This window comes from Uloborus diversus, chromosome 10 (assembly GCF_026930045.1).
Source record: "Uloborus diversus isolate 005 chromosome 10, Udiv.v.3.1, whole genome shotgun sequence".
Taxonomy (NCBI): domain Eukaryota; kingdom Metazoa; phylum Arthropoda; class Arachnida; order Araneae; family Uloboridae; genus Uloborus; species Uloborus diversus.
In genome coordinates this window covers 45051927-45079224 of record NC_072740.1, presented here as the reverse complement: position 1 = coordinate 45079224, position 27298 = coordinate 45051927, and the positions used below count along the sequence as shown (strand labels likewise).

At 33.2% G+C, this 27298-nt stretch overlaps 1 protein-coding gene across 1 annotated transcript; it reads left to right on the top strand.

Moving 5' to 3' along the window:
* Nucleotides 1-1899: 1899 nt before the first annotated feature.
* LOC129231499 (ribitol-5-phosphate xylosyltransferase 1-like) lies at nt 1900-27298 on the top strand. Its single transcript, XM_054865826.1, has 6 exons — nt 1900-2069; nt 13405-13611; nt 16862-16961; nt 21478-21783; nt 21874-22044; nt 26767-27298. The coding sequence occupies exons 1-6, from the start codon at nt 1928-1930 to the stop codon at nt 27176-27178; spliced, it is 1338 nt and encodes a 445-aa protein (XP_054721801.1). The 5' UTR covers nt 1900-1927; the 3' UTR covers nt 27179-27298.

Below are 27298 nucleotides of genomic sequence, written 5' to 3'. Positions count from 1 at the left end.
GATCATTTATTCAAAGCTTTGAGAATGAACTACCCTCTGAACATTCTAAAAAACAGCCAAGGGTGTATACTCTTTGAAACACCCCTAACTCTGGATTGTGTGTGGTGGGGGGAGGGGGCATTCTGGTGCCCCAGTTGAACATTTCAGAAATCTGGCAGGCCTACTTACAGCTGTAGTAGAATTTGAAGTATCCAAACTCCAACTATCTAAATAGCTGATTATCCAAACCACTTTCAGAAAAAAAAAAGGATTAATTTAATGTATACAAAATGGTTAGAATTAAAAACATCCACTTATACATTAATGCAATTGCTTATTTTGGCTTCTTTTGACTTGATTTGCATATAAATCGATAAAAATGGCATCTATTAAAAAGCGTACGGCTGGTATTTTCAGGTGATTTTCGATTTTTTTAACTGAAGAAAATATTTTGCTAAACCTTTTATTTTTCATAAGGAAGGGAAAACCATGCATGGAAGCCATTTCATGGAAATAAATACTGTTCTTCAGGTAGTTCATATGAAAAAAAGATGCAGTCAGAGCTCTTGGAGTAATCTATTTGTTTTAGGACATGTTTAGTAGGTTTGAGTAAGAAAATAGGGAAGTTGCAACCTATTAAATGTTCATATTTTGGCTATTGTATATTGTTAATTGACCCTCAAAACTAAAAAATTCACCATCGCCGAATTTTAAAACACCGCGGTTGATTTTTAATGAATTTTTAAAAATCCACGCGCAAAAGTGCGCTCTTCTGAAACGTCACGAGCCTACGTCACAGGGCGCGAATGGGCAACCTTACGCCGAAGATCCCCTGTTTTCGCTAGGGACATTTTGAGCGCGCTGATATTTTTATTTTTTAGAAATTCAATAATCCTTTTGAACACACTATGGAGGCCGGATTCGTTAAAGCACAATCTAAATAATCTTCCTCAAATAATATCAATGGTGAAATTCGAATATTTCCGAGAGGATGAGAGGTTTAATGTTCCAGAAACGCGAGGAGATAAGCCTTTTACGTTTCATCTTCGAAGTCGAATGCACGTTCTTCGATTTCTCCCATGACATGGGAACCGGTTCGCTAGCGTTTCTCTCCTATCGGACGTCACTTCCTATGCCATCTGACGTCACAGGCGCTTGAACTTTAAAAATTAATTTAAAAAAAACTACTTATCGTATCGCAAAAAATTTTTCACCTATGATGTTCATACATGTTACTCTATCATATAAAAATAAAATTGAAAAATCGAAAACTTCCCTATTATAATGCCAATCTTTTAAAAATCAAGTCATTAAGACTTTGTTATGAAAAATGGGAAAAGGGGGGGGGATGAGCTTTTTAATTTCTTGTTCCCCCTCCAAAAATTATTTCTGTATCCGTCCCTGGTTATTACCATTGTGTACAAACCTTGCCTACCCTAGATATTAGTATGTTTACTCTGCTTCTAAAAAGCTGGGATGTAATAATTATGATCAATTGAATAAACCTAACATTGTGTGCCTATTTCAAACAAATTCTTCTTTTTTTTTTAAATTGATGAAAAAAAAAGGAAAGAAAAAACCCTCCCTACAATTATTAACATTTGGAAATTCGTTCCTGAAAAAAGCAATATTTTTTCATTCATTTCCGCAAATTTCGCAATTTGTTAGCGCATGAAAGCGACGGTCGAAAGCGAAAGTCGGCGGTACGTACAAAGTTGTAGTATTTCAACGAAAGGAATTTTCGCTCGTGATGAATAAAACTAATTATGGAGGAAAAATATTTATTAATGTCATTTAATATTTGGTATTCATCATGTATTATGGTTTTGTCAGATAACTTTAATTATTTTTCAATATTTAAGTTTTTACAAGTAAAAATAAAAATTACAAGAAGATGGCAACATTGATTGTTTAAGAAAATGTGTTGTGAAATAATGTATCGAAAGTTATGATTTTGACGTTAAGGCTTGTCACCATAGTTGTTTTTTTTGCATATTTAACATTAAGTTTTTATACTGGTTACATTTTATTTAAGAGCAACAGCAGCGTAAAAGACGTTGAATTTACTCATAGAAAGTTAGCCTTGCCGGGTGAGTTAGTACGTTTTCAGGACATGTGAATTTTGTTAACTAGCATTTGGTTTCAAAAATCCTTTTTTATTTACATACTGATAGAGTTTTATCCTGTTTTTGTATTGTAAATATTTGCATCAGTCAAAAATACTATTTTATGTTGCCTTCATACTGATAGTTTTTTTTTATTGTTACGAGACGAGCTCAATTATTGTTTTCGAAATCACACTTAAATGTTTTCCACCACACAGTCAAATTCCGATCTAACGCCATTGTAAGATTCAATTCTGTGGTACTCTGCAAGTTTGGTGGCACATCGAATTATACAAATATCGAATTGTAAAGAGATTCTACAAAAATGTAGAATACAGTCGAACTCGCTTATAACGAGCGCGAAGGGACCGCGATAGTTGCTCGTCAAAACCGAGTGTTTAAAAAAACGGGTTCGTGAAAAAAAATCATATAAAATGAGGGCTATTTAACTTCAAATTCTTCACATTTGTCATTGTGGTGGTCACTTTCATTTTTTTCTCTCTCTTGCTTTTCAGCTCAGAAGTATATTGTGGAATAAAAAAAAAGGGGCCGTATCATCATTTGTTCTCATGATTTGCATCAACTTATCTCTAACCAAGGCCGATCCTAGCAGGGTGTGCACCCCACATGGTTGGCCACATACAGTTCTGTTAATCAAGCAAAATGTCTGAATAATTTTTCATAATAAATTTTTCAATAAGGTGAATAGACTTATTAAGCTGAATTTTTGATCTTATTAAAAATCAAAATAACGCCCTATTTAATGATAGCATAGCACCGTTGAAAGAAATAGAATGTTAGTGCACATTGTGTTGGTCCATTGTCCAATAAAGTGGCACAGAGCCTGAGCCCCTCACCTCCTAGAACGCTGAATGTTTTCCGATAACATTTTTGTTATTGAAAAAAGAAAAGAACGGATTTCAGGAAGGAGGGAAAATCTTGAGACATAAATCTTTGAATTTAAAAATTTCTTTAGTTACCCAGCTAATTGTCCTCCCTCCTTCCTATTTCTTTCCTTCTTTTTTCTTTTTTTCTAGATTTCCTAAAAAAAAGGTCTTAAATTCTACTCTTCTGAAGCACTTCCTCTGACTCTCTCCCCCTGCAAAAAGCGTTACAGAGCGTTATAAAGGATAAACCACTGGTGGATAAATGTTATATGGTCCGGGAGCTTTAGTTGCTGTTCAGATACAGTTATTGTTAAACACACTAGAAAAAAAGTTATTAAGAACATTTGCAACATCCTTATCATTTTAAATTAAATTTTCATGCTCATCAACCAGTGACTCACTCAATTTGATTGTTGCAAACTTTCCCAGAATAAGCGAAACACCTCTTAGGAGTACTGTCAATTTTATTTGCTTGCCTTTTGCTCTAATTCCCTTTTCTGAATCCATACCAAATGCTTAAAATTTCCCCTTGCCTTACAATACTGGAGTCTATCTGCATACTGACCAGTTTCATTAAACTGAGGAGTAGCAGCTTGCTTATAATTTTGAGCTTCATGAGTTTCCTTAGAGAAACACATGGGCCAAATTTTAGTACTAACACATTTTCTCCTGAAATTAACATAATCCCCAACCATTTTTGCTAGTTTTTCCTTAAATTCTGTCCACTGCAGATCTACCTCGCTATTTTCCAATCACAATCCTGATGAAAATACCTCTTTCAAGTTCTGCCAAAGTGCAACAAAATCGGTATTTCTGAAATTGGGTACTAACCTAAAATATTCATCTTTGTACACATCAAATTTAGTCCAGAATGTGGTAACTCTCTCTAATGAGCCCCTACACACAACCCCTTAACAGAACTTCCCACATCATAGAAAACTAGATCCAAAATCGTATCCTGTGGAGTTCCCTGGGTTATTTATTTAAACCCTCACCAATCACCACTGTACCAACCCTGGTGAGGGTTTAACCGGATGTGGTGATTGCGGGGAACAGAATACAAGTAATGAGCGACCAAGCACTCGCTTGAACAATTTTGATACATACTAATACATCATAAATACATAAACACACAAAAACATAAAACATTTAAAAACACAAAAGCTCCCTTAGTTACAATTTGATCTAAGAAAGTCATCAATCACTTTTAAAAATTCCTCTTATCTGCCATGACTGGGGGAAAATTTTTTCTAATCAATGCCCTAAAATTGAAATCCCCCATTATGATGATTGATCCCTTACTGGACATTGTTATATATTTTTAAATCATCCAGGGTTGGGTTCTTCAACGTGTGTGGAATGACAATACAAATAAGGAGGACAAAGTAATATGAACCTCTGACTGTTTTATTCACACTCCATGGACTGCCTTTCCCAGCCAAAGCAATTGGCAACCGTGCATTCGCTACAAGTCGATGCTCATTAGTATACATTATGTTACAGACATGTCACCCCCCAAGCAGAATGCTACTAATTTTGCAAAGTACGTCGCAGAACAAATGCTGGAGCTGTAGAGCAAATAATTCTGCTCAAATGTGAGAGGAAAACTCAGACAAATTTTTGTGAAATTTCTGCGGAAGCTGTAGATATTCTACAAAAATCTTCCAACTCAAGATAGAATTTTGCAGAAGTTCTGCCGATTTCTTTAAATTAGAAGAAAATCTAAAATTCTCGCAAATTACGATAATTCGGCGGAAAGTTCGCGAAAAACGTTTAATTCAATAAGTTATTTGCAAGAACTTTAGATTTACTTTGAACTTAAAGAAATCTGCAGAAATTGTGCAAGATACTATCTTTTGAGCTGGAAGATGTTTGGAGAAAATCTGCAGTTTCTGCAGAAATTTCATAAATCAGGAAAGATTTTGATTTCAAGCGATTTTTGGTTCCTTTTTTCCATATTTTTCCCAATCCATCTTCCACTGCAATTTCCTGCATAAACGTATGTTTTGGAAACATGCTAACATTGAAACATGTCCATTACCGAAAATTGCGTGTCTTGTTTTGGATTTCAATCTTTCTTTATCCTGAAAATATTTAAATTATTTAGAAAGTTTTAAAGTGTTTTATTATTTGCTACCCTAACTCGACTCATTTCAATTACTTAGAAACTTTTGAAGTGTTTTATTATTTGCTACTCTAACTCAACTCATTTCATTCATTATTTTAGTAACTAGAAAATCGCTGGTCAAGGTATGACAGGTGAAAATTGCTTCTACATTTGAATGAAGCAACTGCCTGTTTGGTGATATTTTGAAATTTCAACCCTAACTCCAGTGGATTAACCCTAAACTCCAGTAGATAAGTGTTCACTGCTGACCACTTTTTCATTTCTTCATTCTTCTAAAATGACTGTCTTACTAGTAAAACAGTTACCGTATTACCCTGCATTATCCGTCATGCCGCAAAATTCAGGGGTCACCAGATTTTCAGTAACACTAGCCTCGTCCTTTCCGGCATGCCGGAAAAATCGAGGTTAGGAAAAAAATACTATAAAATATATATGTTCAGATTAAAAATGAATATAAGTTCTATGCATATCTTATTAGTATTAAAAAACATTTTAATTTTGTAAAAATATTTACTAAAAAATGTCATTTGATTATAAAGTGAAAAACTAACGTAAATAAAGGATAAATTGTTGAAAAAAAAAATGCTTTATTTACATTAGTTTTTTCACTTTAATCATATTGTATCACAAAGCTTATATGATAATTTTTCATTCAACAATGTCATTCGTTTTTTTAACACGAAAAATATTGTTTAATTACGAATAATTTTATAAAAATTAAATTGAAACTAAGTAAGCAAGCATTTAAGCAGTAATTTACTGCCCGCTAAAGATTTACCATAGCTATTCAATACATAAAAAATAAATTTACCTCTCTAAAAGGAACCTAAAATAATTTATTTTAAAAATTTATAAACAAATCTCAGTGACGATGATTGCTTTCTGAATTGATTACTTTATTGGCATATAATTAAATCCATTCATAATGACCTACCATAAATAACTGGCACATATTGTAGGCAATAACTTTTTTTTTTAAAAGAAGGCTACTTTCAGGATTTATTTAATTTTTCCTTACAGTGATTTGCTTTCTGATTGGAACTGAATGTGGAAAACTTTTGTTTTGTTGCAAAACAAACCTCAAATTATCCGGCATGCCGGAAAGTTCGAATTTCCCGGCATGCCAGATAATACGGTAAGATGCTGTATCCAATTCGGCCTCGTCAAAAGTTTTTTCTCGTCAAAAGCATTTTTCTGCATGTCAAGCTACCAAAACATATTATCAAATTATCATGCCATGGCATGAATTTCACTGTTGATGACGTCGGGAATGATACTTGATCGCTCGTTATTATATACATGGGGATTTATTTATTTATTAACATTACTTTAGTTGCTCCTTCATGCCATGTGAAATTAACCTAAAGAAAAAAAAAACGTGGTTGGACACCAAGGTTCAGATTTTTGTTAAATTTTTTATCTTTGCTCTTTCAATGCATTTTAGAAAGCATATAAAAATCTTTTTGGAGAATCTCAATTGGTTTAGGCTCTAGAGAAATGAATAGCAAATCAGTAAATTTTTTAAAACTGAAAAAAAAAAATAAATAAATAAAACCTGTATGAAGCAATTTTTGTTTAGGGCTCCCAATTTGTGGAAAAGGTCACTTTGATTGCTTGTGTGTACACTGCTTGAAGTACTTGCAGAACAATTTTGGCCAAATGATTTTACATTGCAGAACGTAGTCAAGTATTCTGCTTTGAGGCATGTCACTAATAATACAATACAGCTGTTCATCTTGTCGTTGGTGTGAAATCTTTTCCCAATAAATATTTTCCAAGAGCAATTTTTAGCCTTTATTGCTCATCAACCCCTGCCAAACCTTATCAATATCAGTAGGTTTATCATTTATGACTAATTCATTGCAAGTGAAAGTGTTTCTAACATAAAATAAGACCTTACCTCCTATTTTACCTACTCTATCCTTTCTAAACAAATTATACCTAGCAATACGTAATTAATTTGCATAAAAAATTTTGTCGCCCATGTCTCTGTAATTATAATTACATCCAACTTCTCATTTAAAATTATGTGTTTCAATTCTTCCATCTTGTTCCTAATATTGCGTGCATTGGTATATAGAAAATTTTAAACATGCCCAAATTTCTTTTATTTAACACCCCTAAATCTTAAAAAAATTTCTTAAATCTTAATTGTTGAAATTACTACCATTATTAGACATCCTATTTCCATTTCTAGTAATACCAAAAAAATTATCATCCTTTGATACTGTATGCTAGAACCAGGCTCGCTATTCAAACTTAGTTTTTGTTTCCCAAGCCCCTAAAATTAAACCACTAATCATTTCGATCCCTGCAGAACTCAGATGCATGCCATCTGCTGTTTGCAAATTGCCTTCAGTAGCATTTTCATGCACCTAGCTCATTGATTTAACCAGCTCCTATGCATTCCATTCCAAGCAAACCAACTATCGTATTTTCAGTAATAAAGCGCCGCATCGTAATATATTCTCAAAGAAAAAAAAATTTATATATGCGCCGCACCCAGCCCCCTATGTTTACCTGTTTTAAAGGAGTTTAGTAAAAAATAAATGTGTTATATTGGCTGGGATTTTAGTTGGAATGTTTTTGAAAAACTACTAAGAAAATTTCTCAACTCAGCTTAGCGCCAATTACCCCTCTCTATTTTCCAAAACAGAGGAAAACATTGTTAAAGTCTGAGTTCAACTTCTCAGAGCCTCGCAATACCTAGTCAAGTGCACAAAATAAAATACAATTTAGCAGTAAATAAAACAAACTGAGTTTCTATATCCAACAAAACATGCAGAATCAAAACACAGAAATTGCCACATGTCAGGCTTAGCTCAAGGAAATGCAATAACACTTCAAGAATGCAATAAAAGCAAAAATGAGACCCAAAATTCTAAAACACTAAATTACATGACAAAATGCAGTAAACATACTAAAATTAAACAGTAATAATCAAAAATTTCATTCAACACAAGGTTTGTATATAAGCTACTGGGATGTTCTAATTTTAAGCGTTGGCTTGCTCCATGACTGTCCTAAAATCATGTTTCCTTTTTGCACTTGTTAAACTTCTTTCCAACTTACCTTGCCGGTAGGTGTGAATTGGAACACCGTTAAGAAATTCTGTATAAAAAATCTGTATAAAGTAAAAGTCCTATTTTTCTCAAAAATAGGAGAACAAAACTAGACCATAGTTTGTGTCCCAAAAATAAAATTGAAAATATCTTTAATAATTATTTTTAATGTTCAAAGTTTCAAATTTCCAATTCACTCCCATTGTAGGGCATATTCAGATTTTTATTTTCCAACTTCTTAAGCTAATGACTTTTAAAATACATGATATTATTCATGCTTATGGTTTATGCTGCCCCCTTTATCTTAAAACTTACTCCTAGGTTGTGAGAACAAACTACTAAAAATGCATTAATAGAAAATGTATTCTAGGATTACAAGGAATGTTTTTTTCAAAATGTTACTCACACAGTTTGTTTTTGAATATACATAAGGGTTACCTTCTTGAAAGTGCTGACTTAGTCATGACTTAGAAATAAAATATTAAAATCCCATTAGGACAACTCCAAAATATTTCATTGTAATGGAATATTCGTTGTTATGGTATCATCTTAAAACTTTATTTTTATAAAAATGTTAGTTTTGCAAATCTACACTCTAATAATTAAATCTGCAACATTTACCGTTACTAACAGTTTAAAGTATAATTAAACACATTATTTATTTTGAAGATACAAAGTGAAAAATACTGAACCCTGAGCTTTTATTCGCAGGTCATCTTCACAAAAAGTGTTATTTTCTTTTGTACAAGAGATTTGGTCTCAGATTCTATTTAATGAATGTCACTCATACTGACTGCAAGAAAAGTTGAAATCCTGCTGACCCCTCTTGCGAATTTGCAATGTGCCTCACCGTTTGGTTAGTTTAAATCGATTGCTCATGGCTAGACACCAGAGTTTCCGCTAAGGTCACATTCAGTGGCGGATACACCCGGCGGGCAACCGAGCATTTGCCCGGTGGACCGGTCATGTTTGGGGCCGATCAGTTGGCTTGTCTACAAACAGTAAAATGTAAATACTTCTACGTAAATTCTGTAGCTTCAATCCCTTTTCATTCATGGGCTCAAGCCCGCGGATGGAGGGTGCAAGGCCGTGGCTAAGGGTACCGTGTGTGTGCTACACCAGCCCAGTTTTTCAGAAATAGGGCCGCGAATTTCATTTTAGTAATGCAATAAAAATCAGAAAAACAAGGGTAGTATTTAAAAGTTGAAATACTTTTGTCATTTTTTCAATTTCATCTATGAATTGCAATTCTCATTTACTTTACTTATGAATGGCAATTCACATTTTTTATGAATTGTAGTTTATAACAATTGCAATAAAAGTGACGAAAAGTATTTTTTTAATAAAGCTTTAACAAAAAATGCAATCTTAAAACACAATTTGGAGCATCCAAAATTCTGTATTATAAAGATTATTTAAGTAAATATCTCCTAAATGTGCGTTTCTAACTTTTTTTTGTTGCCAAAAATAAAATATTCAGTTCATACTCAATATCCCTGGTTTGATTCCAATCCGCAGTTAAAGACCCTTCAATTTAAAAATGATTATATAAAAAACTGATTCTCAGGGGCCGCCGATACACCGACCTTTTCTAGCATTTACCTCTCCTATTTTTTAAAATGAAAAATATCATCCTGAAAATCAGAGTTATGTATATAGAGAAAATATAGCGAGAGAGAATGAAAATATTGAAATTAATAGTCACACCAGTAGTTCTAAGTGTTTGAATGTAAAAATCGTGTATTGAACATTGAAACAAAACTTTATCAAGAGCCAAAGATCATTGAAGTTATTTAAAGTCACCAAAGCACCCAAGAAAAGTTTTTTTTTTTTATCCAGGGCCGCAGATGGCTTGCATTTCAAGCAAATAAAAATACTAGGCTAGAAATTGAAAATTTTACTGTGGAAAATCTAAATGTAAATGGTTTTGAAGGAAAATACTGTTGGAGGGTGTTTCATATTTTTTATCAATAAAATAAATAAAAGAAGATTTAGGAAGAGAGGAATCCAAAAGCTTATATCTTCCTTTTTAGTCACTAAAGCTTGTCTAAAGTGCGTTTTTGAAACTTAGCTTTTTAAGGAATTCCTGGGAAAAACTCCCGAACCCCATTCCTTAGCTTAACGTCATTAAAGATGGCCTACAACAGTGTATTTGTCAATTCAGCTTCGAAAAACGTCCATACTCCATCATTAAAGAGCGTCATAAATCAGTGTCGAAAAAATTTCAGAGGTCCCTTAAGCATCTCCTTCCCATAATATCATCGAAGATCGTCTAAAATTACCTTTTTTGAGCTTCAATCTCAAAAAAAAAAAAAGGAAAACCCCCAAATCCCCACTTTTCCCATAACATCATGACAGAAGATTTTTTGACCTATTCCCAAAAATTAAATTAAAACCTCAAATTTAAATCTAAACATCACACACCAAGCAATTTTTGTAACTGGCCATAGTCCTTTTCTTATCGATCTACTTCGTTTCTCACTTTCAGATTCTGTATCATGTATAAGTCCATGTCATGGTGTTATGGACTCACAGGTACACCAGACCTTTATATCTTCCATTGTCCATTAACCTCATCTTTCCGCATTAAAAATTACCCCTCTAATTTCTCTTTCCGAAGTTTCGATTGTTTACCGGTTGAAAGCCGTTGATTCTCTCTTCTTAGTAACACTATGAACGATCGTTTATAACTCCAATTTTGAATCTACAGCATTGAAAATTTTTAAGGAAAATCCCCCCCCTCCCTCACCCTTCGTCATCATCAGTAAAGCAGGTCAGAAATCACATTTTTAATGATTCAATTTCAAAAAAATTCCAAGGAGAGCCTCGCCATAACTCCTCTTCGTAAAATCATCGAAGGTCGGTAAAGGTTTCGTTTTTGGGAACTTAACTTTTGAATAACTGTAGATGTCATAGTTTTTATCAAAAAAAAAAAAGTTTACAGTTACCTTTTTAAGATTTCAATTTCAAAAAAATCCTTGGTGGATGTTGCTCGAATCTCTCCTTTCCCTAGCATCACCCAAAATCTTTTAAAACTGCGTTTTCAGAGCTAATATTATGAAATTTTCCCGTACCCCATCTTCCTAACATAATTGAAGATAATCTATAAATGCAAGTTCGTAGTTTCACTTTCAAAAAATTGCCGGAAGAGGACCCTCGAGCCTCCGTTCTCCCAAACATCACCAGAGATCATCTAAAGTTGCGTTTTTAGGACTACAATTTGAAATACTTTCAGGGGGAGAGAATTCCAGGACCTCATATTCCTAACTCAATGTTAAACTTATAATTATGTTTCTAATCCTAATATTTAATAACTCCCATATGAAGAAAATCAATCTACTCCCTACCTCTCTCTGTATTGATTCATGTGTTTGAAAAAATTAAAGTGTCGCACACACACCTGACCTCCCTAATAACCTCCCTATTCTAACTGAAGTAATGTTAGAAAATATCATTATGTAAATAATCAATACAGCACCAGGCAACTTAAAAATTCTTAAATAGTTACAATCATCCCTTTTTTAACAAAGGTTTAGCTTATCTTGTATCAATTGTTCACCATTAAAACACAGAAAAGAATCCCATCTGTTAAATTTTGTTTAAAAGAAAGTATATAATTTCCTTGAATAGTTTCCTCATATTTAAGTGATATCCTTTCCCAATCATTTTTGTAAAAATTAGTATCTATAGAAGCTATGGGGCCGCGACATCCCTTTATGCCAGGGCCGATTTCTTTAACCAATTCGCCACTGGTCAAATTTTTCGCAAAATGCAAAAACACTATCTGAATTTCGAAAATAAACAACAATATTTAGTCATCCGGCATTATGTCTCCCTCAAACTGCATTATTAGGAGAAGGGAGTGCTACGTTCTAAAAACCAAATGTGTAAGTTTCTTTTTTTTTTTATTTTACGTTAAAAAAATAGCTGCTGTACTTATTTCTTCTGTCATAGATGAAATAAGAATTTTCTTTTCAACTGGAGATGAAACACACTGAGGCATTTAGAAAGATATGAAATAACGTAACATATTTCAGCATTTTGCTAAAACGTTTCCCCCACTTTTAGCTTTTATGCTAAAGAACTTTAGAACCCAGCTTAAACCCTGCTAGACACCGACTTTTGCTGTCACACCAGCTTACGTTTCAACATAAACGGATTTCCACCTTGAATGGCTCTGTTTCTAAAGTACAAATAGTTTTCATGTTATGATTTTTTATTTCTGAAAACAGTAAAAAGTAAAAATATTCAAACTGACTTTGAAAAACATTTTGTTGTAATGAATTTTTGAAAAAAAAAAAAAAAAAAAAATAGTTTCCCTAAAATGAGATTTTTTATACTTTATGTTAATGGGTTTTAAAACTTTACCAAATGTTTTGCTTGTTGTAATGGATATTTTGTGAAATCGGTATTCATTGTTACAGAATTTCACTGTTTTTCATCTAAATATTTAACTGTTTTCAAGCTCATATATTTTCCTTTAATTTTGATATGTTTTACAATATATTTAAGAGAAAATAAAGGCCAGGCCATTGAAGAAGAAGGGAAAAAAATGCATAATTTAAAATTTATATGTAGCTGTGCGAAAAGTATAAGTAGCAAAGCATTTGTTTGGTATTATGTTTCAATAGAGATTGTTCAACTGATTCTTGAGCACACTAGAGAAAGCCTGGGTTTTTCATCAAAAACCTGATAAAACCCAGGTATTTGATCAAAAACCCTGGTAGGCTGGACTTTTCAAGAAACCCCGGTTCAAACCCTGCTTGTTTTTGTTTCCTAAGCATTAAAAAAAAAAAAAAAAAAAAAATGTTAAATCCATTTGTATCTTTAATTTCTAATGCTTAATAAATTGGCCAGAAAGAAAGATGGCAATTTCTGGACTTGTTATTGATCAGTATAGTAATGATATTGAATCTGTTTTAAAGTAAAAGTTTTCAATATGTAGTAAATTCTGAAAAAACTCACTGTATGGGGATAGTGGGATGTTCAAGTGCACCCCCCAAACAACACTGGTGAGTCTGTTTGGTTGGGGGCAATCCGGATGGGCCCGGTTTGGCGAACTTTGTGCTACACCCAGTTTGGGAACTTCTGCTATATACATTAATAATTTATTGCATGCAGAAAATTTGAATATTTCTGAATAATCAAAATAATTAGCTAATTAATTTTGTAATTTTTTTTCCATGTTTCATTAAAATTATTAATGTTCTCACTAAAACTTATAATATTACTTTCTCATATAGATGACGGTGAGGATTGGAATCCTTGGGGAGAAGAATTTGAAAGAGACCCTCCACTAAACTATAGATCTTTTATAGCACAGAAGTCTTCTTTGAAATGGTCAAATCAAAGCTTGGATTTTGGTAAACAGTTTTATAAAGCAAAGTCAGATGAATTCAATCAGCCATCTGAGACACACAATGTGGAAATATGGGGAAAAGCTGCAATAGGTATTTTAAATATTTTTATTGTTTTTATTATATTAATATCATTTTTAGCATTAAGTACAGAGAGAGAAAATATTTTAATCTGACACATGCTAGCTTTCATAAGCATTGTTAATAATTAACTCTACTGCTGGGTCAAGTCCTGTAGTAAATTTGCTCGGAAAAAAAAAAAAATATTTTATCTTAGCATGTGGCTTTGAAGAATAGTTTTGTACAAATGTCATGTCAATAGTCTATTTTGTATAAATGTGGCAATCATTAGTTTCTTTATACCAAAACTCTTGGAAAATATTCATTGCAGATTCGGCAATCATGTGAAACACAAACTGAAATTCTACTTGAATAATCACAAAAACTTCTCAAAATAACTTTGGTAAAAATTTATTCAACTAAAATCATAAAACATTATTGCACCTTATAGAAACTTAAAATCATTCCATCCCGGCATTTCCTTACAAATTGTACTTATGTGCATGAAAAGATAGCATGTTATAGCATGCAAAGTTATAGCATGAAAAGAAAAGATCCAAGGGGAGAATCACTTCATCAAAGTTTTATACCTTGAATCGCTACTGCGATTGCTCAATTGCATGCAAATCAAAAAAGTATTTCTTCTTCAATTTAGAAGTGAACAAAACAGTTTTAGCATATTTACACAGATGCCAAACCAAATTTAGTTTAGAAAAATGTTTACATGGAGGATAGGAGGCACATGACCAGGAATGTTTCCTTATTTCCAATCATTCAGCCCTCTCATGAGCCTCCTTTCCTTTACAAAAAGGACAAACTTTAACATGTAATATAAAAATTAAAACATTATTATTATTTTTTTTTGAAACCAAACTGTGAAATAGAAAATATACCCTTACAAAATTCAATAACTTTATCTTTAACCAGAGGATTTGTAAAAATGTCAGCTTTATTAACTTTACTACTTATAGAGTTAATGTCCAATACTTCATTATTGGGAAGATTTCTAATAAAATGAAATTTTACCTCTATATGTTTAGTGCGATGACTCTCAACAGGTAACTTTGAAAAACTAATAGCAGCCTGGTTATTGCTATACAAAACTTTAGAGTTTAAGGAAATATTTAGAATTTCATTCTTTCAGTATATTTACAATCCAAACCATTTCTTTTGCAACTTCAGTTAAAGCTACGTATTCCGCTTCCATTGTTGAAAGCGTAACACACTTTTGTTTAACAGTTCGCCAGAATACCGGAACATTATCAATTTAAAAAAAAAAATCCACTTACTGAATACTGCGATCATCTCTATTCGCTGCAAAATCTGCATCAGAAAAACATGAAAGATTTAGATTCTTAATTTTTGATAAATTTAGGATATAATTTTGAGTATCTTTCAAATATCCTAGCAATTTTAATAAAGTATCCCAATGATTAATTCCTGGTTTTCCTGAAACTGCGACAGTACATTTACTGCATAGCAAGTATCAGGTCTAGTTTTGTTGGCAATAAAAACCAAACAACCCAGCAAATTCCGGTATAGAAATTTTGCGATTGATTCTTTATCACATTCATTAAAAGGGCAATCCAATTTGGACAAAATTATGCCTTTTTCAAATAGGAGTGAAGAATGCGAGTATATAAATTCCAAAAACATATTACAAATTTTCTTAATATAGGGGAGAGTATTGTACCTTGGGACACTTTCATATTTTAATTTTTAATGTCAATTATTTGAATAAAATTTAAAATCCAAAAGTCACATTAAAATACCCTAACATACTTCTGTGCAATTTTTTTTTAAATTCAAACAGTTTGAAAACAAAATGTTGCCAGCCTTTTTTTTTTAAAGTAAAAGTTCCAAGCTGTCCCAAGGTACAGCATCCTATTGTACCTTGGGACACATCTTGTTGTACTATGGTAAAATCTTCATGATTAAGGAAACAGCCATATACTTGAACCAATTTCGCACCAGAAAACAAAAAAAAAAAATATTTTTTTCATGGTAGTGAATTAAATCATGAATATTTGATAATGAATTATGAATAATGAATTATTGTCTAACATCGAATGTGTTTAAAAGACTACATAAGATTAGAACATTGTTTCATATTCCTAAACAGATCTTAATTATTAAGAACCATGCATATGTTGTACCTTGGAGCGTGTCCTAAGGTACAAAATGTTTAACTGTCCCAAGGTAAAATCACCATGTGGTTTAAGAAAAACCAAAATGGTGATCAATCTAGATGCACTATCATTATTTTCTCATAAGCAAATTATTTAAAATACTTCTCTTTAATAACAAAATAAAATTCAGTTGAATAACTTATAAATACAAAGACAGAAAATGAAATAAAAATGAAGACAAATGCTGATTTAGCACAATTTTAAAATTGACAAATTTTAATATTAAAATTAATTAATTTGAATTTTGATGTCTTGAATTCAAATTATATTTTTCGCAATCAGGTGTGTGTGTATGTAGGCGTGTGTTTGTGTGCAGGCATAAGTATGTGTGTATGTGTGTAGGTGTGCATGTATGCATGTCTGTGTGTGTAGGATATGGACGCAACCTGTAAACGCTGCTCGCTGGAGGAGCAGCATCGGGAGGGGCTGGTTGACGGTGGTGCTGCAGAGAGAGGCGGGGGAAAATAAAATCAAAGACTCCAAAACAGTCAAATGAGAACAATAAGCAATGTGATTACTCAAAAATATTTACTTTTGAGTCATGAAATTTTCTTTCTCTCATAGTCAATTTTGCTCATTTGATGCTGATTTTTAGTGTGGCACAAACACTTGCCTCATCTGACTTTTGGATATTATGACACTGTAAATGATTCTGAAAACTTAGTTGTTGCCTAAGTTAAAGTATTGTATCCTTAAAACCTTTTTAACATGATTTATTGCTGTTAATCTTGTAACCAGATGTTATTATTATAAATGTACTCAGCTTGTATCAAATAGGGGCAGTTGGGGTAAAAGGAAACATGGAGTAAATGAAAACAAACTTTTGCTGCACATGTGATAACTTTTGAAACTACAATGTTAGTAACTATAGGATAAACAGAAACACTCTGAGGTGAAAATACACATGATTTCATTTGCTAGCAAACAGCTCAATTCATCCAGAAAAAAATAAAAGGATCTAAAGTTGAAGCATTAAAATTATGTTTCCTTTTACTTCAGCTGGGCCTACTTGTTTTCTGCAAAGCATTTCAAATTCATTGAGACACTTTGTAAATAGTTATTGAATAGTCATGCTCTCTTTTTTAAATTTTTAGGCTTATATTTGTGGGAGCATATTCTCAATGGAAAAATTGAAAGTAAAATGGATGGTGTCTGGAGCTATGGTTTTAAAAAGATTGAAAACTTTAAATTTAAGTTAGTATTTGGATTCTTTTTAACTTATACAATTCCTTTCCTTTTGAAATTACCGTAAAACCTTGAATATTCAAGCTTCGATTAACCAAGGTTTCTCTTAACCTAGCTGATATTGAAGTCTATTTTTCAAAAAAAAAAAAAAAATGTAAATTTAATAAAATGATGAATTTCCAACTTGAAAATAAAAATATTTTCTGGAAATTTGTGTTTTTTTATGCATTTTTCAATATTTAACTTGGTATTGCTAAAAAAAAAAAAATCAACTGACTTTTCAAAACTTTCTACAAGATATTTTCAGTTTTAGTTTTTTAACTGTAAAACATTACTTTTTATCTGCCCATCCTTTAAAAATGTTTTTTCGTATTTTAATAAATACAATATGCAATCCCGACAAATTTTTATACCAAGTTTCTATTAACCGAGAATTCCGACATCCGAGGCACTAGCGGTCCCATTTAGCTCGGATAATCGAGGTTCTACTGTATTATTCTATGATAACAAAAATGTATATTCAATATTGGAGAATAGATTAATATGAGAGTTTCCCAAATGAAAAGTGGACAAGTTGAATAAAATAATACTTTTAATGTAAATCAAAGGAAATCACCATGGGCATTGCAATACAGGTCCCTACTTTGTGGCAGCTGGTCGATGCCTTTTCTGTAAAAAGATCGGGGCTGATTCCTAAGGAAGTTCTGCACCCCTTCCTTCACTTCACCGTCTGAATGAAAGTATTTCCCCTGTATCCTCTCTTAAGTGTTCTAAAGATGTGGAAGTTACAGGATGACAAGTCTGATTGATAGGGGGGAGGGTGCTCAAAAACTTCTCAACTGAATTTGTTTAGTGTCATCTGGCTTCCCTGGGAGACGTGTGGGCGGGTTTGTGGATGATAGTGTGAACCGTTCCTTTACTCAGGTTGAGTTCCTCACTGATTGCAGGGGTCTTTATCCTTCGATTAGCTTGGATCATTTTATTAACGAAGGCAATGGAATCATTGGTGATCGTGATTTTTGCTTGGCCCAGTGACTGTCGATCCGATGTCGTTCTCCGCCCTTCTCGAAAACTTTTACACCACTTGCTTACAGCCATACGACCTAAACATTGGTCCCTATACACTGCTATACCATTCGCCGATAGATGTCCACATCATGCTCCCCTTGATGACTGAAAATTTAATTTATGTTAAAATGATATCTAACTTCATTCTTTTGAAAAGATCAAATAACTTGAAAATAAAGTTTATTCATCAATTTTTGTTGATGAACATACTTTAAATAATTTCTTTTTTGAAGATCTATAGACATGAAATATATTTAACTAATTTAATTATAACAAAACAGTATTATGCATTGTGAAGCTTTTATCCATTACTTTTCAGTGACTTTCTCTCAAAAAACCTCTTTTCTGACTCCATTAGACAAAGGCCGGATCTAGAAAATCATTTTAGAGGGTTGATAACTAATATGGGGTTATGGACGGGGGGTTGGGGGGGGGGGGGGGGTAGAGCAAATATGGCAAAAGAAAATCATAAGCTTAGAAAATTATATGCATTTTTTAATGATACATGATTAAAATTTTTAAGTGATAGTTAAAGTGTTAAGTTTGTAGTATCAAGAGTTAAAAGAAAAAAAAAACTATTTTTTGTATTCATTATCTAATTTGAATTTGTTAACTTCCGATTTGTTTGAGGACTAAATAGCCATTCAGACCTTACTGTTGCCTTTTGTTACCCATGTAAAGCAAGATGTACACTGCTCAAAACAATTAGGGGAGCAAGCAAAAATGTGAAGAAAACCGGGCGAGACGGCTATGTTTTGGCATACAATGGATAGTACACGCGTATCAATGCGCAATACAGAAAAAAAGACGTAAAATAATTGGAATTAAGTTTTAATGCTTTGAAAGTATGGAAAAAACGTAAAAAGATGATTTAGGGCAACAATTTGGTTACATGTAAATGATGAAAAAAGACACTGTTTAGACATGATGCATAAGTTTTAATAAGGCGTGTGGGCTCCTCGAACACCTAAGACTGCTGCACACCTGTTTGCCATGGATGCGATGAGGTTATCTATCTGACTTTGGGGAATACTGTTCCACTCCCCAAGAAGTGCAATTTCCAAGTCTCGAACAGTAACAGGCGGCCTTGATCGCGTAGCAATGCGTCGTTCGAGAATGTCACAAACATGCTCGACTAGATTCAGGTCAGGAGAACACGCTGGCCATTCCATACCCTGTATTGTTTCAGCTTCAAGCATGTTCTCCACCAGACGAACTCTATGCGGTCGAGTAATATCATCCTGCAAAACAAAAAAATATCCAATGGCTTCAGCATAAGGGGTGACATGAGGTCGCTGTATCTCGTCTGCATACCATCGGTCCGTCAAAGTGCCATTCCGAATGATATGCAGGTCCGTACGTCTGCCCATGCTGATTCCACCCCATACCATCCAACCAACTCATTTGTATTGTGACCTTTAACGAATGAATGCGAGGTTATTTCGAGTTACCCTGTCCCTCCATACCAGAAAGCGTCGGATGTCACACTCTAGGCTGATTTGGGACTCATCTGTAAACAACACTTGGCTCCAATCATGTTGCTCTCAATCTCGATGTTCAACATCCCATCATCTTCGGGCAGCACGGTGGCGTGGGGTCAACGGAATGAGGACCATTGGCCTACGTGCATAGAGCTCTCCCTCATGAAGCCGATTACGTACTGTTTGGCTGGACATCCTTCGTCCTGTTGCCAAGAGTAACTGTCTTTGCAGCTGCGTAGCATTCTCTGTTCTGTTTCGACGAGCTATTAACAGTATATACTGGTTATCAGTTGCTTCAGTGGCATGTGGCCGATCTTGCCCTGGTCGACGTCTAACATTTCCTGTCTCTTGGAATTGATTCCAAAGCCTTGCAACAACACTTCTGGAGACTCCAACAGCGTCCGCGACACTACGTTATGTTTGCGCGGATTCCAGTCTGTCTATAAGATGTCATGTCATGGATTCCGGTAAATCACTCTGTTAAGACATTCTCAAGTAACCTTGTCTCAAGAAAAAATACTGTGCAATCGAATTTCACAGTTACGGCAATAAAACGGACGTTTCTGCAACATCTCGATTTCTGCTCTTATCTCCTTTTTCTGGTTTTTGACGTCATGAACACTGATTGGCATATAAAATTTTCTTTTTCCGTTTCCTGGTAGGCTTAAAATTATAGATGTTTATATGTACATACATTTTATGTTATTTATTAGTATGCATCTTTGCGTAATTTTGTTAAAACCATGTGCTCCCCTAATTGTTTTGAGCAGTGTACTATCAAAATAGCATCTTTTTAATTTTTTTGCCAGTTTTAGTACTGGACGTAGATATAATGAAATATTCATGGAGAATGAATCAAACTTAAATTTCAGTCTACTCTCGCTAACTCGAAATTGAAAGGAAGACATAAAACATTAGAGTTATCAAAAATGTTACAAAAAATCATTCCATTTATTATAAGTATACTATATACCTCATTAACAAACACATACACAAAATAAGAACTTACCATACTTTATTTAAAATATCTGTCAAGAAGAGTTTGACGGGTACTCTTTTTTTCTTTCCACGTCAATTATTTTTTCTAGATTGGAAATAGCATTGAATGTCTTTGAGTCCATATCAGGTCTCGATTCAGTGAACGCCCCCATCACATGCATGGCACTTTTTGCTTCATTAAAGATGATCTTTTTGGGATGGATAAGTTCTTCAATTTCATCATCTTCCTTTTCTGAGAGTTGTCTTAACTCGCTGGATTGATCACCTTTGATTCTCCCTTTTCAGCATAGTGTTTTTAATTATGTGAAGATTAATTGCAGGCCATTTCTATGAAAAATTCTAACTTTTGTTTAGGGCCGATTGCCCACACTGGATCTGCCCTTGTGCTGGAAACAAAAAAGAGACTCTTTAGAGAGGGTGAATTCCAGGATAAAGGACATGACACTTGAATTTTAAAAGTTAATATTTGGTCACTTGCCATACATCATTTTCTCCAGAAATGTATGAATTTCTTAAATCCTAACTTATTTTTCCCAAATGACTCAATCACTTTCAGAAAATCAAGGGCAAAACCAACTTTTCTCTTTGTGCTTTTACAGAGCATGAAATCTGTTTTTTGTTACATACTGTTATTTCAATAAACTTGTTTATCAGAATATAATGAATAGGTTAACGTTTATATCATGTCAAAAAATGTTTTTCCCTTACCTTTTTTAAAATTTGAACTAAAAAAAAGTTACAAACAACAGATTCTTAACCTTGGCTTTTTTAGCAACTTGCTACAGTGTGTATAAGAGTCTGTACATCAGTTTTTTCAAAAAGTACATAATTGTTTTGCTCACAGACATAAAAACATTGATTTCTCTGTATAAAGTGCCCTTCCGTTAATGCTGTAATTCACCAGAGGTATCTTTGGAGTGGGTGATCTTTTTAAAGATGTTTCACTGTATATTCATGTTTAATTCTTCTATTTTTAGGTTTCGTACAGGGCCCGGTGTTATCACAACAAAAGCACCAAATGATGTGGAACACTTGATATTGATATTGAATGGCAGAAGTGAGGACAAAGTGTCATTTGCAAAAATGTGGCTGGATTTTCTTCCACAATTCAACAACTTGAAAAGTGCCATTTTGATTATCTTAGGTAATGAACAGTGCCATAATGATTGGATAATTCCATATACTTCAAGAGCTGGTGGTTTAGTTAATAAAACATTTATCATCTATGATAGTCCTTTAGTTGATAACGTACATTTTTATCAGTGGCCTTTGGGAGTAGCAACGTAAGTTTGTTCTATTCAAGTATTTTTTCACCTTTTTTTAAATGCTGACATGTAATTAAATCACTTCAAATACGCTTTTATTTTTTTCAGGTATAGAGGTTTTCCTAAAGTTGACCCTAAACAATTGGATCTAGAGAATGCACGTCCTTACACATGCAACTTTTTAGGCTCCGTCTATGCTCATTCATCTAGAGAAAAGTTACTTAATGTAATACAGAAATATAATCTTACCCAATTCTGTTTCATTAAAGGAAGAAATGAGTGAGTAAATCTATAGATCAATGGATTCCTTTCATTGTATTTTGGAAGTGTTATTTTTTCCTTTGTTGTGATAAAAAAATGAGACATTCCCTGCAGAAAAGTGATTATTTCACTCTTTAAGTTTTCTAATTTTAACTGCAGAAGTTCTGCACAAACATATAGTGGCACTCCTGTTATTATAATTTTGTATAACCGTTTCAGTCTATCTCAATGATCTTCAACCCATGGCCCATTGTGAAGATTTCAATAACCAGCTTATTGATTTGAATTCAATACTTTTTTTCCATATTTGGTGGCATTTTAATAACCACTAGTGTATCAAATGAAATTGTATTTTAAAGTAATAGTGGTTTACAGGAGAAATTTTTAAAAACTTCGGACCGTTGGATTTTTATTAATTGTATGTAAAAAAGATCAATTTTTAGCAATCAGATCTCATTTTCTGTTCTGACATCCCTTTTGGGCAGCTCTTACATTTGTGAAAAGCTGTTCTCCAAAAGAAAGAATGTAATGTCAAAACTGAGGAATTATGTTTTCGAATACAAATGTGACGACAGGCAACAAGCTCTGACCCAGCTAGGTTGGTTGTAGTCAGTTTATTAGTCCTCAATGAAGATCAATGGAACACCCAAAGCTATCTACCACCTTCTCATTACAGCCTCTTCTGGTAAGCTGTTCCAAGTGTCCTAACTCTACTAAAGTAATATTTTCCCCTAATTTCCAAATTAGCCTGAGATTTGAATAGCTTATAACCAATGACCCATTGTCCTGCTTACCGTGTAAATATTTAACCCATTAGAATCTTTCATTGTGATAAATTTAAACAACTGAATCATGCCCCCTCTCACTCTCCTTTGCTCCAGTCTATACATATCCTTTAATGGCTATACATATCCTTTTAAGGTCTGGCATCATATACTAAATCTGAAAGTCCCCTTACTAGCCGAGTAGCCTTTCTTTGAACCCTTTCCAATAAAGAAATATCTTTCCTGAGATAAGGAGACTGAAATTGAACAGCATACTCCTAGTAAGGTCTTACCAAACTTCTGTAAAAGACAGAATAACCTTGTTAGATTTCTTTGAAATAGCTCGATTGATAATCCTGAGCATTCTGTTGGCTTTGTTACTTGCAATGCTGCACTGTTGACTAAACTTGAAGTCCTGATTTATTGCAGTTCTTCACATGCTTCATTACACATAGAAGTCGATCTTGACTGATTAATAACAGAGAAAGAATGTCAGATTTCTCACTGAACTAAAAAAAATCACCGTTTTGATAATTTTAATTTAGACATGTTTTAAATATCATTTTTTATAGTAATTTTCAAACTGAATTAAAACTTATTTAAAAACTTAACATTGTGTCCCTCTAAATTGAAGAATATGTGAGGCATTGAGAAGCAAAGGGATGTAAGTGTCAAAATTTAAAAAAAATGGAGATAGCTACTACAAACAATAGAACCTCTCCTCTGTTTTGGGGCAAGATATGGCACTAGTAGCACTTGGTAGATGCTGCTATCCAGCATGATTTGGGGGCAAAACAATCAATGAAAGCTTATCTAAAATGTGAATTACGCATTTTCCTCAAAACTTTATAAAGCCCACTTACATCCCTTTGCTTCTCACTGCTCACATATTTGATTAATGCTGTCCACCAGTCCTTCCATAATGAAAATTAGGCCCTTTATTATAATAAGGTTAAGGACCACAGGTCTATCAGATTGTGTTAACATTGTGAACATTGAATTTTTCCCTCTAATTCCCTGATTTCACCCACAAATGTATATTATAATTGTGGTAAAACCCCTCTCCCTTTTCCCCACTTATAGATGTCCTTTTCTGTGTCATTCTGGCTCTATATTCTCTCCTATCAGATGTTGATTTCCCATGTTGATACCGTGCTAATGTAAACACTTAACCAAGTAAAAATGCCACAACTGTGCATATTAATGTGATCAAACTGAGAGGGAGCTGATTTAAATAACATGTTACTACCCATTTTTGCATTTCTAGAATCCCTCATGAACAGTGCAACTAGTGAGATCTTAATTTTTTTTGGAATCTAAAGTCAAGCTATAACTAAGAGAACATTTCAGCTTTGTACCTCTCACTGTTATATTTCTAAATCTTTTCTATTTGCACCTTTTCTTACAAATAATTATGGAATATGATTATATTAATACATTTTATTATATATGCCTCTTTTCAAATTTAAAGCTCCTTTTTATTTTGAATAAATAAAATCAACTTATTTAAAAATGTGTAACAGGGGACAATTTAATTTCTCATAAGAAAAATTCTTTGTCTGAAGACAATTAATGGGCAACTCTTAAAAGCAGTTATTCTATCCAGAAACTTCAATAATTCCTTGTTTTCAATATCGAATTCACCTTGTTTTCAATTCCATGTCTTCAATAATTCCTTGTTGTTTCAATGATTCCTTGTTAATAAATTTCCTTCAAAATTATATGAAACAAGGGTATTGCTTCAAGTTCATCAAACCACATGATCCCTAAAGCAGAATACTAGTAAATTTGCAACATACGTCACAGAACAAATGCCTAAGCAGCAGACATTTCTGTTCAAATGTGAGAGGAAAACTGGTAAATTTTCTGCAGAAATTCTGCAAGTTTCAGTGAAATTTCTGCAGAAAATCTGCTGAAACCACTGTGCAGAAAATCTGCAAATCTGCGGTGCCAAAAATCTGCAAGAACTGCGGTGTAGAAAATCTGTAGAAACTGCAAATTTTCTACAAATATCTTCCAACTCAAGGTAGTATTTTGCAGAAATTTTGCAGATTTCTTAAAATTGGAAGAAAATCTAAAATTCTCGCAAATTACAATAATTTGGTGGAAAGATCGCAATGTTGAATTCGATAAGTCCTTTGTAGGACTTTCCTAATCGATCTTCATCCACTGCAATTTTGGCCATACACTTATGTTTTGGAAACATGCCAACATTGGAATTCGTCCATTGCCAGAAATTGTGTGTCTTGTTTGAGATTTCAATCCCTTTGCATCCAGAAAATATTTCAATTATTTAGAAAGTTTTGAAGTGTTTTATTATATGCAACTCAAACTCAACTCATTTTATATATTATTTCAGTAAGTTATTTAGTTAGTTACATTATTTTAATTGCTCCTTCATGCCATGCAAAATTAACCAAAAAAATGTGGTTTGCCACATAGGTTCGGATTTTTATACAATTTTGTATCTTTTCTCTTTCTATGCATTTTAGATTGATTTCTGTGTTTTTTAATAACAAAAAATTTAATTAAATTTACGTGTCTCACTGTACCCACTCTTCGCCTACTTCCATTTTATTAGAAACAAATCGTGCAATTTTTTGGAAGTTGGAGGCCTCTAACAAAGCTGGAGTCCTAAACTATGACTTGTTTATCTTACAGGGCAAATCTAGCCCTGGTTGAGCCCTAGTCAGTCCGATTGGGGGGGGGGGGGGTTATTTGCTAGGAAAAATAAGCATTAGTGAGATTTCACTACCCTAGTTGGCTCTGTATCTTGAAAATGAGAGCTAAGCTCAACTTCTTATGATGGTGATATTTGTGTTTAGGGAGGCAAAATACTTCAGAAATAGCTATTTTTGAATCAGATGCATTTTTGGTGTTGAGTAGATGCTTGTGTATATGTTGTGTATAATTTAAAAGCATTGGGGGGGGGGGGGGGGGACTATGTGCCGAGCCGATTTTCAAAACTTTCCTGAACATTATTGGATAAACTCACAATGCCAGTGTTTCCCCAATTTTGGTTAAACCCTCTCAAACAAAGGCTAAAGAAGCAAATAAACATTCTTGTGCAATTTTGAATATTTGCAATAATAGACCGACTACTTGAAAAGTGTAGAAAATGCCGAATTCCTGAATTTCTTGGATAGTTAATCCCATGGAAATTAATGTTTATTTAAAGAAATAAATTTAATATTTAAACAACCCACAATTTTATGTGTATTGGGTCAAAATTAAAAATTTTATTAACAAAAATCATAATCACCAACCCTTTACGAAATTTGCGATCCCAGAAATGAAACTTTTTTTTTGTATGAAAGTAAAATCTTGCATTTTTGATTTTTGGCATGTTAATTACATTTTGTTTCTCTTTTTTTTAAGGAAATTTATTTTCAAACAAGGTAGCAATACTGACTTTTCAGAAAGTAGGGGTTCGATTTACATGTAAGCTTTAAATCCCCCCCCCCAGTTTCTTTTCTAAAAGTAGGGGGAGGGGTCGACTTATACCAAGTATATACAGTATTCCTTTGGGCTCCTAGTTTCTGACTTGGCTGGCATTCCCTCTTCAGGGTTTGGAATAAATCAACTGTTGTGGAAGAAAGTCAGATCTTGTTAATCTTACAAATTGACTGTAGAGTTTCTTAGAAATTAACTGAACAAAAGCACTTTCATTCTATGCAGTTAAAAAAAAGTCATGAACTAAAAAAAAGCATTTTCTTTGCCATTGCTGGCTATTGCTCGCCAACCCTGAAAATCTATTGAAGAATCTTAATGATTCATTTCACCTGAATATTTCTGTTAACAAAGATAGGTGTGGTCTGATCTGTATTTATAGGAGTTAAAAAATCCAGCAAGAAAGTTTTTTCGTTTTGAAATTTTGTTGAATAGAAGTAAAGTTTTTGTAATATTTTAAGACACTTTAAGCAAAAAACCAAAATGATTCATCATTTTGTAAATGTCTTGAATAAATTTTTTCCAGGTGGCAACCTCGTGAAACAAAAAAATCCCTCAGTATTTACATTCAAAGTCTACGTTTGAGTGACTTAACACTGAACCCTGTTGGAATGAACTCAGAGTGCTACCGAATATTTGAAGCCATGCAGTTTGGATCTGTGCCTGTTGTAGAAAATGTGATGACTCCTGGGGCTTGTGGCAATTCAAAAGGAATTATGGCTCCTTCTCCTCTGAGATTACTAAAACTATATAAAGCCCCAATTATATATATTAATGACTGGCTAGAGCTACCAGATTTGATTAAAAAGGAGCAAAAGATGACATTGCAAGAGAAAATTAATCGCCGAATAAAATTGGTGCAATGGTATGAAAATTTTAAACTTAATTTAAAAGAGCAATTACTCGCCATTCTGAAAGAGCTTACTTCAAAAAGATGATTCTCTTCATCATGCTTGTATACTTTTAATAAAGTAAATGATTTTATCACATTTGTTGTACATAAAACAAATGCTGTGCATTTGTTCTAACATTTATAATTAAATTATTTTTTAACACAT